The 18,218-nt window shown below is 38.4% G+C and overlaps 1 protein-coding gene across 1 annotated transcript in view; it reads right to left on the reverse strand.

Moving 5' to 3' along the window:
- Positions 1-791: 791 nt before the first annotated feature.
- slc4a5b (solute carrier family 4 member 5b) overlaps positions 792-18,218 on the reverse strand; it is a 28,496-nt gene continuing 11,069 nt past the window's right edge. The window contains exons 7-25 of the mRNA XM_059357850.1: positions 15,786-15,943; positions 15,619-15,706; positions 15,378-15,532; positions 14,338-14,463; positions 14,082-14,256; positions 13,857-13,990; positions 12,742-12,922; positions 11,517-11,607; positions 10,711-10,769; positions 9,863-10,054; positions 8,535-8,648; positions 7,848-8,009; positions 6,265-6,443; positions 6,111-6,183; positions 5,937-6,005; positions 4,929-5,102; positions 3,403-3,570; positions 2,113-2,206; positions 792-936 (exon numbers count right to left, since the gene is read on the reverse strand). Of these exons, the coding sequence (XP_059213833.1) occupies positions 935-936; positions 2,113-2,206; positions 3,403-3,570; positions 4,929-5,102; positions 5,937-6,005; positions 6,111-6,183; positions 6,265-6,443; positions 7,848-8,009; positions 8,535-8,648; positions 9,863-10,054; positions 10,711-10,769; positions 11,517-11,607; positions 12,742-12,922; positions 13,857-13,990; positions 14,082-14,256; positions 14,338-14,463; positions 15,378-15,532; positions 15,619-15,706; positions 15,786-15,943 (2,394 nt within the window). The 3' untranslated portion in view covers positions 792-934. The remainder of the gene's footprint in view (positions 937-2,112; positions 2,207-3,402; positions 3,571-4,928; positions 5,103-5,936; positions 6,006-6,110; positions 6,184-6,264; positions 6,444-7,847; positions 8,010-8,534; positions 8,649-9,862; positions 10,055-10,710; positions 10,770-11,516; positions 11,608-12,741; positions 12,923-13,856; positions 13,991-14,081; positions 14,257-14,337; positions 14,464-15,377; positions 15,533-15,618; positions 15,707-15,785; positions 15,944-18,218) is intronic.

The following is an 18,218-nucleotide window of genomic DNA, read 5'->3' on the forward strand; positions in this document are numbered from 1 at the left end:
GCCTGACGATTTAAAACCCTTAGAGCCTGACTCACAACACAAAAGTATGTTACATTCAGTGTAACATACTTTTTCTGAGGATATTAGTAAGTCCGATGTCCGCAAATCTGCTTTGAATTCCAAGAAAACACTTTCTCTGTAACTGCAGAACTTGCCTGAGAATCTTCACGTTTTAAACTTTTCTCCAGTATCAAAGTAATCCAGGGATATTTCTCTGTACATGCTGCAAACAGGAGCTGCTAATAGACAATTCTGCATATGTGTGATAGTGACGATTTGCAAATATAGGTTAAAAGGTCTCTGGCTGTTACTAAAAAGCAGGATTACAACAATTTAGCATTGTACTTCCATAAATCTAAAGACTGAAAAGACAGATTCAAGTTCTTGCAAATTAACATCCATAAACCATCTTATAAATCACAGGAAAAATATCCTCCCCATGAGTGCAGAACTTGTTTTCTTCCGTATCAAAGTAATTCACTGATAGTTTTCTGTACATTCATGTTTACTCTGCAAACAGGAGCTGCTAACAGACAATTCTGCATGCTTTACATGGAGACAATTTGTTAAAATTTAAACATAGTATTTGCTAAAAACATACAGCTAAAGCATTACTCACTGAATCCTTTTTACCTCTCCATATGCATCACCTTTGAAAACCCCTGATCTGTATGTATGTACAAGTGCATGAGCCCTGAATTATCTCCTGTTCAATTCAAATAAAATGCCTAGAATCACTCTCCAACATGTGTGTGTGTGTATATATATATATATATATATATATATATATATATATAAATCCAGCTGAGAGACAGTGTGTCTCTATGTGTCGGCTGAGTGAATGAGATCACTGAGGGGCACGTGAAGTTTCAGCACACAGTACCTGCGGTCTAATTCAGTCTGATCGGACGACACTGTGGAGTACGGGTTCATCTCCTGCAACAAAACACACAAAGAGAGAGAGACACAAAGAGAACAACATACACAAACATACACAGGCATGTAAACAAACACAGACACACAGAGATAAATAATAAAGATGAACAAAAACATCAGAGAAAGACATTCTTAGACTGTTAAACATGATAACAAGCAGTTAAACTTTAGATGTTGATCTGGACCTGCAGGTAACAGAATATAATAATAATAATAATAATAACAATATTAATAATAATAATAATAGACATTATCAGGGATAGCATGACTTTTTGGGGGGAATTTTGAACAGCATACTATCACTTTTTATTATGATTTTGGACAACATGCATTACTACGACATACTTTAAAATGTTTTTAAAAATGAAATTAAAAAAAGGCATAGTTTTTTCAGTTTTGGACCGCATACACCACTATGACCTTTTTTTTTTTTTTTTTTACTAAATTTGGACGACATACCATAGTATGACCTTTTTTTTTTTTTTTTTTTAATTTGGACAACATACTATAGTATGACCTTTTTTTGTTTTTTGTTTTTTTACTAAATTTGGACGACATACCATAGTATGACCTTTTTTTTAAAAATTTGGACAACATACTATAGTATGACCTTTTTTTGTTTTGTTTTTTAACTAAATTTGGACGACATACTATACTATGACCTTTTTTTGTTTTTTTTACTAAATTTGGACGACATACTATACTATGACCTTTTTTTTTTTACTAAATTTGGACGACATACTATACTATGACTTTTTTTCACTAAATTTTGACGACACATTTATACTATGACTTTTTTATGCGATTTTTGACATCATACTTTACTATGTCTTTTTTTTATGATTTTGGACGACATACTATACTTTGACTTTTTTCACTAAATTTGGACGAATAGGACCCATGGACCCATAGGACCTATTTTCATTCAGATATCTTGAGGTCAGAGGTCAAGGGACCCCTTTGAAAATGGTCATGTCATTTCTTCCCTTGCTAAAAATTTGCAGCATTACTTAGATAGCATGACATTCCAAGTGTGCTTGTAAAAGTAGCCAATGTAAGTTATCCATGGTCCAGAGCAACATCTATGAAAAGCTCTACTACCACTCTACCTGTCATTCATAAACGGCACCAAACATTTATACAACAAGAGGTGGAGGAGAGGGTGGGTGTACTCACAGTCAGAGGTTTGGTTTTGGGTGGGAGGGTTAACATGGACGGGCTCTATGGCCTCCATGGGAATCTTCACTGGAGGGGGGGCGGAGCTGGTGGGCTGAGGGACAGAGACAATCGGTCGACATGCAGGACAAACTGGGATTTTAGAGGATAAGGCTTGATATGTTCTATATTTTTGTCATGTGTGCTCTTGCTTTGTTGTCCAAAAACGATTAGCCATGGACATGTTCCTTCATTACCAAGAGCACACACACTATAGTTTACTTTGACTCAATCCCACTGCCACAAATAGTCAGAGCACCGCTCACTGTTCCTTGTTTGTCTGATAAATCTACAGTGATTAGATGCCGATTCTATGAAGCGAGTTCAACAAATAAGCCAGGTCTATTTCAGTAAGTTTGACTCCTTTTATTTGGTTCCATTGAACAACCTTGACATCGTTTCAAATGGCAACTTGTGCTGGGAACTGAGCTTAAACTGTGTTAAATTTGCACTAACTGATTCGGGGAAATTACTGAGATTTGTTTGGAGTATCAGAGCTGTACATTTATGAGCAATTTTGAAAGAGTTTGGAGTTTTAAAGGGTTAGTTCGGATTCACCACAGTCACACAACAACACAAAATAAGCTTACTGATTGATGCAGCAGTAGACCAGCAACTCATTTGTTCTAAAATTATTGTTTTTGTCAATATTTTTGTTAAAAACAACTCTCTGATGGCAAGGTAAAATATTCAACATATAGCATAAACTTAAACTGAAATTGTTTTTTGGCTATCTAAATTATGTTTAGCTGCTTCTCCAAGCTCATGGTGTGCCAATCGCCATCTACTGTACTGAAGAAAGTATCGAATACAACCACACTTCAAAACATGGCTCATTTTGGTCTTTTCATTGGGATTTCTTGACAAAAATATAGAATAGCACGAGTCTTATCCTTTACTTAGAATCATCAGTAAACATTAAGGGCACAAAGATGCTGACAGAGCTAACAACAGTGGGAGAGGCAGACAGACAAAAAGACTGTAGTAAGTGTTGTACAGTGCCTTTTCAGCAACACTGTGGGACAGAGAGGAGAAACGTTCAGTATTAGTCAGAGAAAACAAACCCAGGAGCGACACACCCACAACAGATGGAGTGACACACATTTAAATACACAGTTAATACAGAGAAAATGAAGGCACTCCCGCCAGCTTTGGCAGTTAGAGAAGCTGTATGTTTGGCAGGCAGACATGGTATCAGTGTGTGTGCTGAGTAATCTTTTTAATTTCACGTTTGTCAACATTTCCCCTCACCTCCTCGTCGCTCTCTGGCTCGGCCCCTTTCTTCTCCTTCTTCTTCTTCTTGTTGTCGTCCTCCTTCTTCTTCTTGTCTTTGTCTGGCAGGATGTCGTCCAGCCAGGCCAAGTCGTGCTGCGAGAACATCAGATCCAGCAGCTTCCTCACGACCATCAGACCCAGAATCTGCACAGTGGAAAGACTATTAATATCATATAACATTATATACGTTTAACACCACAGATGGCTGATTGGCTGGAATCAGGACCCTGAGGCAGGGAGGAGAGTCTGTGGCTTTCCACTTCTACTCTGGTCACAAACTTTCTGAGTCACGGCAGGAGGCTGCGATTCCTTTCTGACTGCAGCTGTCCTCATCAACAAGGCCGGGGACCCTCACTGACACTGATTCTTTCCCCAATATAGACACTATATGCAGTCATGGAGAAAATTATTAGACCTTTGTTTTCTTCATTTTTTTTGTTCATTTTAATGCCTGGTACAACTAAAGGTACACTTGTTTGGAAAATTATAATGATGAGAACAAAAATAGCTCACAAGAGATTAATTTAAGAGCTAATATCTAGACATTTTCCATGGTAACGAAAACCAGAATATAAAATAAATAAATAACCAAATAATAAATAAATAGCCAAAATCATCAAGAAAACCATGGAAAATGTCTAGATATCAGCTCTTAAATGAAACTATTATGAGCTATTTTTGTTCTTATCATTACGTTTGTCCAAACAAAAGTACCTTTAGTTGTACCAGGCATTACAACTGAACAAATGAACAAGAAATTGAAGAAAACAAGGTGGTCAAATCATTTTTTTATATGCACATCTTTTGGACCTTATACCTCTGTTTATTGCTCATATTCAATTAATAATTCATACTACGAACTTTTGCACATCCCCTGATTAATATTTGTGCACATCCTGCACCAACACATACAGCTTTCACATTTTTTATTATTTTGAACACAATAGTGTTTTTTCTTATTTTTAATGTTATTTTTCTATCCTGAAAAACATCTATTGCTGAGAAAGCTTTCCTGGATCTTATTACCGGATTAGTCTAAATTTCTTGCAAACTTCATCACTTTTAAATCCTGGTTAATTCAGCAACAAACCTGTGTTTGCGTAATGTTTTTAATGGTTTGTATTAATCTTTTCCCCTCTTTTTTAAATTACTGTTCTAATCACTTGTTTCATAAAAGCCCTTCAGGGACGGGTGTTGCAAATTACTATCCACTATGAGTCTATGTATATTCTGATGTCCCTATCAAATTAATCATAAATAAACAATATTTACGTTTATTGACTTTATTTATATATCAAAACCTGATTCTCATCCTCAACACTGTGGATTCTTAAAGTTTTGTCTATCACATGTCCTCTGTAGCATCTTCAACTAGCTGAACATTGCACCTCTGCAGAATCTCTCATTTAAAACTAAGATTACCGTTAAATATGATAAATTAAATAATTTATGTGATGCCTCCATGAATACCATGAACAGAAGGTACAGAGTAAGACACTCACCATTACTGGGAAGATGATGGCCAGGAAGGTGGACTTCAGGATCCAGAGGACGGCCAAACAGATGATCTGGACGAGCGTGAAGAGATGGACACGTCTCAGAGGAACGTGGCGCAGGAAGGAGAAGTCCGGCTGGTGTTTGGGCGGCATCAGGTACAGTTTGATACGCTCCCAGAACTGGAAAAGAGACAGAACATGTTGTCAGGTGAGCTCAGTCTTTACAAGTTGAATTACTTAGAGCACTAAAGCTTTTAAACTGTTTCTCTTTGTTTTGCTCTGACCAAACCACTGTCACTATTAACAGAATATCTTTAGATTTCTGGACATTTTGGCCTGTTTTGATGATCAATGACAACTTCATTTTTTCACTGTAGAAATGTCATAATTCTTTAATCACCAAATTTCAGTTATTGTGTATGTTTTAGGGAAAATAATACAGTAATCAACACATTTAAAACTTAAACATATCAAAGGGAAACTTCACAAATTTACCACTGTATTAATTCCTTTTTTTGGTTTACTTTCTTTTTAACCCTCCTGTTATGTTGCAGGTCAAATTGACCCATTTCAAAGTTTAAAAATCTAATTTTAATAAATTGTTAAAAGTTTTTTTTTTAATAAAAAGAACAAAATTAAAAAAGTAAAATAAAATTTAAAAAAATCAATGTAATGTAAAACCATTGTATTTTATATGTAGGTCTTTCCAACGTACATAAAAAAGAGTTTTAACATGCATTTTTTTAAATGAAAAAAGAGTGAAATATCCTCATTGAACCAGGATATTTGCAAGGTAAAGAACACCACTGCACTAAACATTGATTGAGATGGTTAGTAATGGAGTTATTAATGAAATATAAAGAATGTTTATTGGTATTTTTTAGTTCCTGACACTTTTGGATAATTAAACATTCACCTAGTTTTTGCTATTACTGAAAAAACGAACATAACAGGAGGGTTAAAGAAGTAAATTAACAGAAATATCAACAAATATAAACATGCTCTTCTTTCTACCTGGATGCCGCTCAGCGAGGCCACTCCCATGTAGAGGAACACTCCATACAGGACGGGCATCGGGATGTACTGAATCAGAAAAAAAAAAACAGCAGTCAAATTACAACATTATAGGGTAAGTGGACAGTGAAAGCAACTGATGAATGAAAAAAGGAAACATTATCTTGACTTTACCTTGAGAACGGGAGCGAGGAAAACTGAGAGTCCGGTCAGAACGAACACCAGGATACCCGTCAACCTCTGCTCCCTGGAAAAAGAAAGAATCATACAGTATTAAATGTATGCAGAGAAAAAGGTAAACTCACACACCTCAGGACAGAGATAATACCTGACTCCGAGGAACTGCGGCTGCTCTCCGGGCGCGCTGGACTCGCTCTCCATCTTCAGAGAGTCGATGTGTGCGATGGAGATGACGGTAGCAGCCACGTACCAGGGCAGACCCATGAAGGAGCACACGGCCATCAGGATCCCCACCCAGAACAGGTCCAGGTGGTAGCCACAGCCCTTCTGTGATTGGGCAAAAGAAAGAAAGAGGAGAAGAGTCACAATTTGAGAAAAATGCATCACAATTTTTCTGACAAACGCTCCAGTTAATTCTCATATAGTGGCCTTTCTTTGCCTCCACTCCAGAGGGCCTTATGGTGTGTGCACAGCAAACGCAAAGCAATTTTTTTTGTGTTGCACAATTACAAACAAAGTCAATGGATAGATGCAAATAGACGCAGTATTCATTTGCATGACAACATCAGCATTCTCTTGCATACTATAGTCCTGATCAATCCTGATCAATTGAGCAAAACTAGCTTACTCTATCAAACCTTGCTAGCATGAATTACTGAGTTTAATTTGATCCAAGACTTATTTAAACACAAAACACATTTAAATATTAAGATTACTGTGAAAACAAAATAAAAGCGTCCTTTTTCAAAACAGGATTTTGCACAGTACTGTATATATATCTTTGATTTTGCCCATGTATGCATGTTTTAATACATACTGGAGTATGTATAAAAACATAGCGAATCGAATAATTGATCATTAACGTTATAGATAATCGTGTTTGCAGGTTTCTTCCAAATGCCAAATCTCTCATTTTAACAGTTGTTTGCCTGTAGTCTTGCGCACAGACCTGACCAAGCATAAATCCAGACTTATTCACATCAATACCTGCAGGTGAGTGGGAATACCAATGAACAATACTCTTTCTACAGATGTGTTTCAGCTAGAAGCCATCATAAAATAAAATACTTAAAATACTGAGTGCTGGAGTATTGTTCCTTTGATTTTTTTGTCATGCACCCATTTTGTAAGGGCCTTTAGAGGGGGTTTTGTACTGATGTCCCAGGTCTGTATTTGTGGTTGACATAATCAAATTCATACACAAACAATATAACAAACTTCTACATTAATAGAATGAGATGAAATACTGCAGTTGGTTGGTGTAGAAAACTTCTGACTGCGCTTTTCACAACAAGACTTTACTCCTCGTTTGGACAGATGTATAAGCATTCATTGACTAATCAGCAATAGAAAAGTTAAAGGAAACTGCAGATTTCCAACCTGCTCATTGTCACTGCAGCATAGAAGTACATGCAGAAGAATGGTGCCCTGGCTGCTTACGTGCCAAGACACAAAGTCAGTTGTAAATCGGTAAAATTTTATATAGAAAATTGGCTAATTTAGGTCAGATTTTTAAAAAATATTCTCATTAAATTCAGAGACTCAAATGTTAAATTATATTTACTGTTAATGAGAAATAAATGACAAGGAAAGTCCTAATATGATCATATTTTAATATCGGCTTTTGTTGAATTTAAAATGGGTTTACTGTAAAAAAAAAATAAAAAAAAATAAAAAGTAAAATATAATCAAGTAAAATAAGCTTGTGATAACGACATTGGGTTTATTTACTTTCAGTTTGTTTTCCTTCCGGTTGACGATGACGGCGCTGATCTGCTGGTCCATGAAGATGAGGATGGTGACGAGGAGAGCGGGAACGAAGCTGGCCACATACCACCACCAGGGGTTCTTACCGAACGGCACCATCAACCAGCCGCGATCAGAACGCGTGGGCTGATATCACACACACGCATAGTAATAATGAAAAATAAATATATAATTCAGATGAAAAGGTGACAGCACACATCCATCTCCATCATCTAGCAGCAGATACACATGCAGAAGAGCAGCCTTATGTTATAACCACACACATATTCAAACAAACAGTGAGAAATCAAATACCTTGAACTCAGTTGGAACGATTAGTTTGGGTGTGTCTAACCCCATCAACATATCCAGACCCACAAAGGACATGATTGACATGAAGATGGCAAAATCACTGATTAGCTTCCTCAGCTAGGACAAAAGGGAAGGAGACGCAGGTGTGTGGTGTGACGGAAAAGAGAGACGTGAAAAAGTACAAGAAAAAGGTGCAAACACGAGGAGATGAAGACAGGAAAAAAGAGAAGTTATAGTCTGTAAGAGAATCATTTCATTGATGAATCCACATAAAATCAAACAGCTGTTTAGAAATGCATAAAAACTTAATCATCAGGGAAAGAACGTCTAGAAAAGAGAAATATTTAGGGAAGAGTGGACCTTGATCTGAGTGGGAACGTGCAGTTTGGGGGTGTCCAGCTCCATCAGGCAATCCAACCCACAGAAGAGCAGGATGGAGATGATGATGGCGAAATCACTGACCAGGGAGCGGAGCTGGAGCACATGCAGGAGGAGCAGAGGGGAAACATGGGAGAGGACATTCAGGGGCAGATATACGGAGGTGTGAGGGTGAAGGGAGCGTCGGAGCTGGCTGCAAAGGCCTGTCACGATAACTGTACTTATTGTAATTTAAAGACCAGTTTATGCTTCTGATATAATGATAATACAATCGGATTATAATGCAAGTACACCCTTTCAAAGAGCAATTTATTTTTAAGTGAAAACATGTTTAGGCACTGGGCCCAGGTCTTATAATATTAAAACCTGCTGCTAATAAGTAAACAAACCCGCATGGAAACACAACAAGAGATAGTCAGACATAATTATCCTGCTCATGTCCAGATATCATGCAATAAGTCCATATTGTAATTATCATTATTGAAGGACAAAGCTGGTTCACAGGTTTATGTTTTTTCCCTGCAGAACATTGTAGACATTGATAAAAAAATAAGCCAGTCAAAAAATAAAAACTTTTGCCCAAACGACCAATAGATTGCAGCTGTTTTTATGTTTTTGGACCTAAAGGTCATAATTCTGTCAACACAATAAAATTGATATTGATCCTTTTGGTCTTGCAATATTCTGTACTGTCCTCTGACAAACAAAATAAAGATTATACAGACAACGAACACACAATATGTGACAATAATCTACTTTTTTTGGCACCACCAACAGGAAATATGTTCCAGATTGTAACTTTAACCCCTAACTTCACTTTGGGTTTATGAGGTTTTGGTGGGTGGTTCTTTAGCTGTTTCCCCTTGTTTGCAGTCTTTATGCTAAGCTACGCTAACACATACTGATTTCAACTTAATGCAAAGACATGAGATTAATATCCATCATCTCATCTCACTCTACCAAATGGTAAAAGCTTTAAAGCATAGTAACTAACTGTGTAGAGTTGAGTGTGGTTTTATTATAGTAAAAACAACAAAAACGACGACTGCATGATGCTGCAAAACTTTCATTTTTAGTGGAATACACTGAACGTGAATCGTGTTGGACGTGATGTGAAAAGATTGAATATTTTTGTTTAGCTTTTTTGTTTTGTCCCCAGGTGTGAAAAAGCCTTCATCCTTTAAGTTAAACTGCTTTCATGCTTTGATAAATATTACAAATGACAAGAATCCAGCTTTTTTTACATGCAGGGTGGGAGAATGTGTAACGGTATGAAAGTCATGGTGGACAAACACTTGAGATTGTCTTACCTTTGTCGGGAAGTAGCGGCTGAACTTGAACTTCTTGAGCGAAACGGTCATGGAGTAGGTGCCGAAGAACAGGATGAAGGACATGAGGGCCAGGTCGGGGACATACTTACAGGAGTTCCCCACCAGCATACCACCGTACTTCACACACTCTTTCTTACTCAGCTGACTCCAGTCCAGGTCTGTCAAGTTAAACTACAAAAACAGGACGAGGGTGGAGGAGAAAAAGTGGACGAAAAAGGGCGAAGAGGAGTTGAAGACAAGGGATGGGGGGGTGGAGTTGGGTAGGGCCCCGAGGTCCAGGAGTGGAGAAGAAATAGACACGAAAGAGAAAAAACAAGCGATAATAGAAGAAAAGAGAATGCAGAATATAGGATCTGGAGCCACAGAGCTCTGGAATGATCGACTTCTGGGCTCATATTTAACAAACATCTCAGAATCAAACCTAGAAATGGCATTCACTATGATTCTCTGCAGGAAGTTACTCCAAAAAGAGAGCTTCAAGTTGCAGTTTTATGACATTCGGAGAGGTCCTTCTTGGGTAACTGTACTTCCGTTCAAGGTTTTGTAGTGTCTTTCCTTAAATGTTTTACTACTCCTATTCAAGAAGAGACACTAGGTCTGTAATCTGTAAGGTCTTGAAGTCTGTGTGGGATCATATTGGCCAGTTAGGAGTGATTTCCTCCCCTGAGATGTTTATGATAAATATGGGCCTGATTTCTGTGTCAGCCATTGCTCAGTAATCCCAAACAACTGGAGGTGTAACTTAGTTGCCTTAGTGCAATTTAGGCTTCATATAGATGAATAGAAAAGATTAACGTGAGCGATGTTTTCTGTCTTCTGTCACTTACCAGCAGAGTCATGTTATCATCTGCGAGTGGAGCTGAAACATTCAAGCCCAGAGCAGATGCTGGAGAGCAGAAACACAAAGAGGGAAACAGAGAAAAAACTAATGAATGATGGGTAACATGACAGGTAACATACAGGGTAGTGTTTGGTAGGAACTAACCAGAATTAAATTAAAGACTATATCAGGGGTGAAAAAGCCGTAGGACATTACTGAATGAGCCATAATATGGTCACAGCAGCAATAAATCTACGTTGATGTATGAATATGTATGTTGATAAACTATTTTGGCTGTTAAAGGAATATTTCACGAAATCTTTGGTGTATCAAATATTCCCTGCAGGCTTGAAACGTGGATCTGTTTAGTTTGCTGCTCCATTGTGGAGGTTTGAATTGAAAGCAGTTAGTACAGCCACAATTCAAGCCTACAAGGAGCGAGTGCTTTAGTTTTTTCATGGAGTATTCCATCCATAAAGTCACATTAAAAACACTGAACACCAGGGTTTCACATGTGCATACTTACTTTGTCAGACAGCATCCAAAAATGAGGCAGAAATACAAAGATACACAAATCATCACAAAGTAGAACCAAATATTTCCATCTAATCACATTGAAATGTCACATTAATTAAACACACAGAACTAATGTTTTCCTGATAATATCTTAAAAGTAAAATTTCCCAAAATGTTAAACTATTCCTTCAAGTAGAAAAGCTAACAAATGCCATATTCCAGAGGCCATTTATGAACATTTTAAGTAAGAAAACTCAGACGACAGATCGTGTTGAGAACAGAAAGACTTTGACTCACCCTGGTCCGGTGCGATGCATTCACACTTGTAGGCAGTGATGTAGTCGGGTTTGAAGCCACGGTTAATTGGGTAATACTTCCAGGTTCCTACCTGTGAAAAACAAACCACTTTTACTCAACTCAAGTTTATTTATAGAGCGCCTTCCACACCATCATGCAGAAAAGGGCTTAACGATTTTAGGAAAAGATCTAATTGCGATTTTTCTGGCAGATATTGCGATTTCGATTCGACTCATGATTTTCTTCAAATCCAGCTTCAGTGCAATATTCCCAATGTGTACAATGTGCAGTGATTCCTCTAGGATTTTTTTGTAGGGGGGGGTAAAGGGTTATTTATTTCCGGATGTTGTGCATGTGTAAATATAAATCAGGAATGTAGAGAGGATAAAAAAGACACTGGGCTGCAAAACAGACTTTAGAACCAGTGTTTCCCACAGGATTTTATGAGACAATGAGGAATTAACTAGGGAGGTCCGGGGCTCCCCGGCAGAATTTTTTTCATGAAAAAGCCTAAATTTTGTGGCCTCTTACACATTCTAATGCCACTATTCCATCATATAAACTAATCTTAATCACTGCATATTTTATTCATATTGCGGTGGATTTTGTTAACACAGCCATGTGCTCTTATTTTGAAAGATACATGTGTTTAGCGACAGAAAGTAATTCATATATTAGTAATTAATACTAACAGTGCACAGTTTAGCTTTTTTGTGATTAACACAAGTTTTTACTGACACTCCACAAGTAATATTGAAAAATGTATAAAAAACCACATGATTAAGACAAGAAAACTAAAGCAGCAAATAACGAGACACCTTAAGTAAAGGCCTGGCTAAAAAGATATGTCCGAAGATTTGCTGCTACGGGCGCCAAATGCTGACTCAAAGTCAAATTAATCACAATTAGAATTTCTTTCAAAATCATGCAGCCCTAGAATCCAAGATTACCCCAAGATTTTTGACAGAAAGTTGCTCTCTCTGGGCTTTTGTCCCAAATATTATGATCCCTGTCTTTTCCTGATTCAACTGTAGGAGGTTAAGTGATATCCATACATAATATTTAATATATATAATATTAACATTAACAAACCTATTACTGTGGCTGAGATCATCTGGGGATACAGAAATGTACAGTTGGCTGTCATCTGCATATTGTTAACTCTGAGGATAAATCAGCCATGGAAGCATCTTATCTTGTGTTAAAGTGAACGTTTGTTGCCTACCATCTTCTTGATGGCGTCAGAGATGAATATGAAGGAGATGAGGCTGGAGAAGCCCTCCTCGGTGAAGCGTGTCATGTACTTGATAATGTAGCTGGCGTCTGTGATCACCAGCAGGAAACACTGGAAACACGAGTGAAGGCCGATCCATAGACGCAGCTCCATGTAGTCGACTCCATTGCTCCTGTTGAAAGAGAAAGTGTTGGAAGTGACAAGCGCTCACACCACCTTGCACCTTGGGTCGGGTACCAATATTCGGCAAATTTAAGAGTTCAGATCGCATAACGTTGGTACTAGTACAAGCACAAATTCATGAAACTATGCTGAAAGTTCTCTACCATGTTTGTTTTCTCTGTCCTGTCCAGTGTAGGAGTGTGTAGAATAAAGAATTCAAAACATTGAATAAAGATGTTGAAGTTAAGAAGTTTGGATTTCATTACATTACAGTACATGTTTGTTATTACAGAGAGAGTAAAGTACAGAAAAAAGGTACCTTTTGTTTCCGGACTGTGACCAGTGGTGGGAAAAGTATTAAGATATTTTACTTCAGTAAAAGTACTAATACCACACTGTGAAATTACTCTACTACAAGTAAAAGTCCTGCATTCAAAGCATTCTTGAGTAAAAGTACAAAAGTATCAGCATCAAAATGTACTTAAAGTATCAAAAGTAAAAGTACTGGTTATGCAGAAGGGACCTACTCAGACTGTTATATATATTCTAAATATATTAGTGGATTATTATTATGGATCCATTTATGTAAGCAGCATTTTAATTTTCTCAAGATAGTTTTAACTACTTAATATACTGTCAGGGGATTATATTTAATTAAAAAAATGTCTAATCATTTTTAATGAATAATGTTTTTCATGTCAAATCTCGACCTGAAAGTAACTAAAGCTGTCAGCTAAATGTAGTGGAGTAAAAGGTCCAATATTAACATCTAAATGTAGTGGAGTAAAAAGTACAATACACCTCAAGTAAAGCACAAGAACCTCAAAATTGTACTTAAGTACAGTGCTTGAGTAAATGTACTTAGTTACATTCGACCATTGAATGTGACAGTAACAAACATACCTGGTGATTAACACTGTACACATCTGAGTGCTTTTGCTTACTTGCTGAATTCATAAAGTAGTTTCTCAAAGATAAGAATGGGTCCGGTTGAACTGAGGATGATGAGAGGCTGCCCACCAAAACAACAGAAGACGGTTCCTGCTAAAGCCGTGCCAAGGAAACTCTCCATCACTCCCTTTGAACAGAGAGAGAACAGAAGGACAGACCCATGAGGTGATGTCAGATTCGTCAGATATAACATAAGATTTGTTCATTGTGTTGCAGACCTGGTAATTGTCGGTAGCGTCCCCTAGCAACCCTCCAAAGGTGATGGCGTTGGTGATGCAGCCCAGGTAGATGAAGAGCACGGCAGAGATGGACTGGATATGGATGCCATCGTAGATGTCACTACAAATCCATGGGGCCTTCCGTTTGATGTCCAGCCATAGTCCGCCTCCGAGCCTGTCAGAAACAGGGTCGAGCACATTGTAATGATGACAGGACTAGGATAAAACTGTGACATATGATCAAGTCTTCTCATACCTCCCGGTGAACTTCAGCTCCTCTCCAAGCTCGTGTGGAGCTGGAAACTCTTCATCTTCTCCTCCGGCTGCCCCGCCGGCCGAGCCGTTCATCTGACCCAGCTCGTTCAGGTTCAGCACCGACTTCCTGCGGTAAACAAGGAGTCAGGGGCAGGACTTACTTAAAAAGGTATTTGTCAAGACACTGCAGCACAGCCACCATCTGAGTTTCCTTTAACTGAAAGGCTCTGAATTAATTGAGTTCCTTCTGGTACAGTTACACAGTGTTTATTGACGCGTTTCCATAAGGTACTTTTCCCTCTAGTGAGCGGCTATGGGTGTGGCTTGGGGGAGAGGATCCGCCCAAGATCCGCCCAACTTCATATGCTAGCGGCTCAGAAAGTACCTGCCTTGGGTAGGAACTTTCTGACGTGCTACTGAAGCGGCGATTTCGCACATGCGTGATTCATTTGCAGACTGGTGCAGACTAGATGCTGAGGGGTTAACATCTCCTGCTCTGACTGCAGCTGGGAGAGACTGCTGTGGGAGGACTGGGCCGATTGTGAGTGCTTTGGGACGGCGCCTGCTACCCGTTAAGAAAAGTAAGAATGAGTCTTCAAAAGTCTCCAATAACACCAGAAAAAGGAAAAAGTCGCTAGATTTGCACTAGTCGCTTTTTTGAAAAAGAGTCGCTAGAGGTGTCTGGATAGTCGCTAAGTTGGCAACACTGCTTAGTGCGTCGGTCTGTTGTCACATTTGAACTCCGTTGGTTAGCCGCTACAAAAGTACCTGTATGGAAACAGACTAACTAAGACAGACAGAACTAACGAGTGGGCGGAGCTTACACTCGTTAGTAACACTGAGCCGCTTTCCAAAAAGTACTCAGTGGAAATACACCTTATGTCTCAGGCTTTTATGGTGAAAGGTAAGAATGGAAGAAACCAAACCACTTTAAAGTGGCTAAAACTAATATTCTTTATAAAAAACAATGTATGAAAGAAAAATCACAAAAAAAAATCACAAAAAATCACATCTCTATTAACTGTGGTTAAATGTGCATGCCTCATTTCTGCCGATGGAACCTTCTTCGGGGGTTCGATGCGTATTTTTGGGTCCCATTCTCCTGGAGGGAGGACGATCACCTCATCCAGAAACTCATCCACACCTGCAATCAGGTCTTCACGGTCCCTGGCTTTATAGGCCACATCACTGAACAGCTGACAGGCAATAAAAAGAACTAAAAATCAGATTTCATTTAAGTACGAGTGTAGTTTATCATAGTGGGACAGTGCCTGCCACTTACATCGTCCACCATGAGCGTAGCGATCGCTCTGCCGATCTCATTGTAGGATTTGGTTTTGCCGTGAGGACCAAGCAAGATGAAGAGAAACCTGTCGGAACAGAAGGTGAAGAAGTGAACAAATGTAACAGACACCGAGAGACAAAAAAGGAGACATAACAGACACCCACCTGGTTGGCACAGGGACCTCGGTGAGGCCTCCCAGAGTCGTGGCCTGAGCCAAACGTACAAAGGAGACGAAGGGTTTGTCCAGAAAGTCCACCTCGCCCACCAGGACGTTGGAAGCTTCGGCATCACGAGGAATCTTCTTCATGAACTTGTTCTTCAGCTGGTAGCAGAGAGAGGAACAGAAAGAGGGAGAGCATGAGCACAAATCACATGTTTGAGGCGTGTTGCACTGCAGGTGACCTTTCCCAGCTGACTACGTGTGCCATGATCACTGTGTTGGTGGCTGGTCAGATCATGTGGTTCGTTACAGCAGCAGCCACAATCAAAGCTAGATCCTCCATAAACCTGGACAGCAATGCTTTCATTTAAATATTATTTCTTTCCTCCTAAATTTTTAGCAGGAACCTCAGTAAAACTTTTTCGGGAAACAAATATGACAAATATTTGATGGATTTGTGATGAAATCTGGTACAAATATTCAATGCCCCCAGAGGATGAATCCTAATAACTTTGGTAATCCCCTTTTTATCTTTTCATCTAGAACATTTCCTATTATCCTGTGAAATATCTCAACAGCAAGATGGATTTGGACAAACTTTGGTGCAGAAAGTTATGTTTTCCAGGAGGATGTTTCCTACTGAATGGTGATCCTGACAGTTTTGATTTAGATTAATTTGTCGCAAAAACTATTGGATGTACTGCCATGAAATTTGGTACAAATATTTATATCTTCATCCCGTTTCCCACTGGATGGGATAGTGTATTCATTGTGATGTATATCCAATCCAACATTTCTTTACATAGTGGTAAACTTAAAGCTGCTTTAAGACAAAGTAGAGTAAATAAAAGAAGAAAAAAAAGGGTCACACTCCAGTTGAACCTGGCTCAAGTTTTCCTTGAAAACAATGCAACGTCATCTAGCATTTTGCCAAACAAAAACTGTAAACACTGTTTTTACTGCCAATTTCTATACTTCCTACATCACACCTATAATGTGGGTCAAAAACTAACTTTACACCTCAACTTTTATCCATCTTTCAATTTGGTTTTCAGCCTCACAGAGCTGTCAGATTAGCTGTATGTTCTTTAACTGTTTTTACACAGGGGCATAAACACCTCCTATTCAATGTATGAAGGCAAACAACACAGCTCTTTTAGTGTCCTCCTCCTCCTCCTCCTCCTCCTCCTCCTTCTTCTCCTTCTCCTCCTCCTTCTACTCCTCCTCCTCACCAATGAAGCACGTGGCAGTGGAGTGGTGGGTGCTTAGATTAAAATCTCTTCATAATCTGTTAATGCTGCTTTCAGAGTCAATTCAACAACTGGTCCACTTTCACTCTCGCCCAACTTCTTGGGTCCTTACAGACCATAAACAAGACATTTCAATCTCTCATACTATCAACTAATTTTTAGTGAAATCCATTTTAGTTGCCACCTGCAGCTTTACTGCAGTTCTATCCTCCTTTAGCAGCATAACCTTTACATGTTATGTCTTGTAAATTTACTGTATGAGCGTGCATATTGGTCAGATCAAAGTAAGATGGAGGGGCCGTGCCAGCTTCTGTGAGCAAATTACTAAAGCAGCCTCAGGGGTCACATGCATGAGTTCATTTCTGCTTTGAAGTTCTTGTTAAGATATTTACCCCAATGACAAATTACTGCTGCTGGTTAACAACAAAAGGAAAAACAAGTGACTGAAACAGTATTGTTGCACTTTTTTGGAGGAGAGATTCAAATAATTAAGCCCAGAGAAACAACAGAAGCTTAGAAATTTGCACAAAATCACACAATCATAAGTACAAACACACATGCAGGTACACGCACAAACACTGTTTAACAGCTACCAGGCTGTGTGGATTAGAGGGATTAAGTAGTTCTGAAGACTAAAAACTCAAGGCTCAAGTTTTCTTACGACACGAAAACAAAAGCAACATGCAAAAAGCTAAACACAGACAGAAACACACAGACAGACACACACATTTAGAAACGAGAGTGTGTAACTTAGTGCCATCTGTGCATCAAACTGAAATTGTAGTTCTTCTAAACCTTTAACATCTGTGAAAATCTAAGAAAATAATGCTGTAGCAACAAAGGCCATCATTTCCTGACAATGTAATCGAAACATGTGTGAATAAATGCAACCGCAAAAGTTAAAGTTTACAGAATCGCTTTCTACACACAGAAGTCAAAGTACATTTTCAATATTTAATGCTTGCTAATTCCCAGGGTGAAAGATAAACAGAGGACTAAATTCGCTATGAATCACCAAAGAACACAAGTAAACAACATTCATTTTTCAAACAAACATGCTAACAGGATTGTTGTATAAAAAACGATTACATAAGTGATTGTGAAGATGAGGACCAACTTATGTGGAAAAATAAGCATTTTTGAAGGACTATATTCAAATTCAAGCATATTCCTAACCATATAAACAA

The sequence above is a fragment of the Centropristis striata genome, chromosome 19, assembly GCF_030273125.1.
Source record: "Centropristis striata isolate RG_2023a ecotype Rhode Island chromosome 19, C.striata_1.0, whole genome shotgun sequence".
Classification (NCBI taxonomy): Eukaryota; Metazoa; Chordata; class Actinopteri; order Perciformes; family Serranidae; genus Centropristis; species Centropristis striata.